General features: G+C 32.0%; 1 protein-coding gene across 1 annotated transcript in view; it reads left to right on the forward strand.

The window, feature by feature from the left end:
• The first annotated feature begins 201 nt into the window (after positions 1 to 201).
• Positions 202 to 1439, forward strand: part of LOC136091763 (uncharacterized) — a 1308-nt gene continuing 70 nt past the window's right edge. Inside the window, exon 1 of the mRNA XM_065819474.1 lies at positions 202 to 1439. This exon is cut by the window's right edge and continues 70 nt beyond it. Within this exon, the coding sequence (XP_065675546.1) occupies positions 202 to 1439 (1238 nt within the window).

A 1439-nucleotide genomic window follows, 5' to 3' on the forward strand; every position in this document is an offset into this window, starting at 1 on the left:
TAAAACTAATAAACCAGGTCCAATTCTTGTTGAATTAGCTGAGGATATTCTTCGCAACACGATATTAGCATCAGCTAAAAAATTGAAGTAATGTCGCACACAAAGATATTTATTTTAGTCCAGATTTGACTGAGGCTCAGAGACTCCAAGATTTTAACCTCAGAACTGAAATAAATAAAATGAATCAAGCAAGACTGGACAATGACCCCTTTTGGTATGGCATCCGTGGCAATAAGATCATCAAATTCAAAAAGAAATAAGATCAATAATTGTATACATAATTCAGTTTCAGATTGCAATGAAATTAAAAAGCTGTCATGTTTATACCTAAATGCTACCTCTCTCGATAACAAGTTAAATGAGTTTAAAGTGGTAATTGAGCAATACAAATCAAATGTAATTTCTGTGACTGAGACATGGTTTAAAAGTGATTCAGTTGTAAACATTGAAGTTTACCATCTGTACAGAAAAGACAGATCAGACGGACGAAAAGATGGTGTTTGTTTATATATAGACAATTCATTAGACTCCTATGAACTAAATGATGCTGTTCTAAATCCCTGTAAACTAGAACAAGTGTGGGCAGTTGTTTATTTTGATAATGACAAGTATTTACTTGGATGTATCTACAGGCCAAATGATTTTTTGGATATAGCAGAATTTGATGTGTTTTTTGGCCTGGCACGCAAATATATAGACAAAAATAAGTTCAAAGATTTACTTATCATGGGCGACTTCAATTTTCCATCAATCAACTGGTCCAATGGCTGTGTTGATGCAATTTCAAATGAGAATGGAATTGAATATAAATTTACAGATATTTTAAATGATAATTTTCTTTATCAGCATATTACCATACCAACTTTCCAGCTGTCAGATGAACAACTTGGGAGTACCTTAGATTTAATCTTTACAACTCAATCAGCGAGTGTTAACGAAGTAGATTCAAAATTTGTTCTGGGAAATATAACCAGAGGCCATCTTATAATATGTTTCAGTTTCATCTTGTCTGATAAAGCAATCCGTGACAATAAAAGTAAGCAAAGGTTTATGTTTGCTAATTCCAATTTTGAACTAATATCTGATCTAATTTCAAATGTTGACTGGATACAATGCTTCAGTAACAAAAACGTACAAGAAATGTTTGATGAACTGATTTTTTATACTGAGGTGGCATGTAATCATTTCACTCCAATTAAAAAGACATTTTACTCTTTAAAAATTAGACCAGCCTGGGTTAATGCTAGGGTAAAGTTTCTTATTAGAAGCAAACAAAATTCAAGATATAAAAACTCTTGTAAATGGAAAGACCCTGTTTTGAAATCTAAATACAAAATGATTTGCAAAAATGTAGCAGACGAGATTAAAAAAGTGAGACAACACTTTGAGTTTAATCTGGTAAAAAGAGCCATCAAGAATCCAAAGCTTCTCAACAGCTA

Source organism: Hydra vulgaris, chromosome 15, assembly GCF_038396675.1.
Source record: "Hydra vulgaris chromosome 15, alternate assembly HydraT2T_AEP".
Taxonomy (NCBI): domain Eukaryota; kingdom Metazoa; phylum Cnidaria; class Hydrozoa; order Anthoathecata; family Hydridae; genus Hydra; species Hydra vulgaris.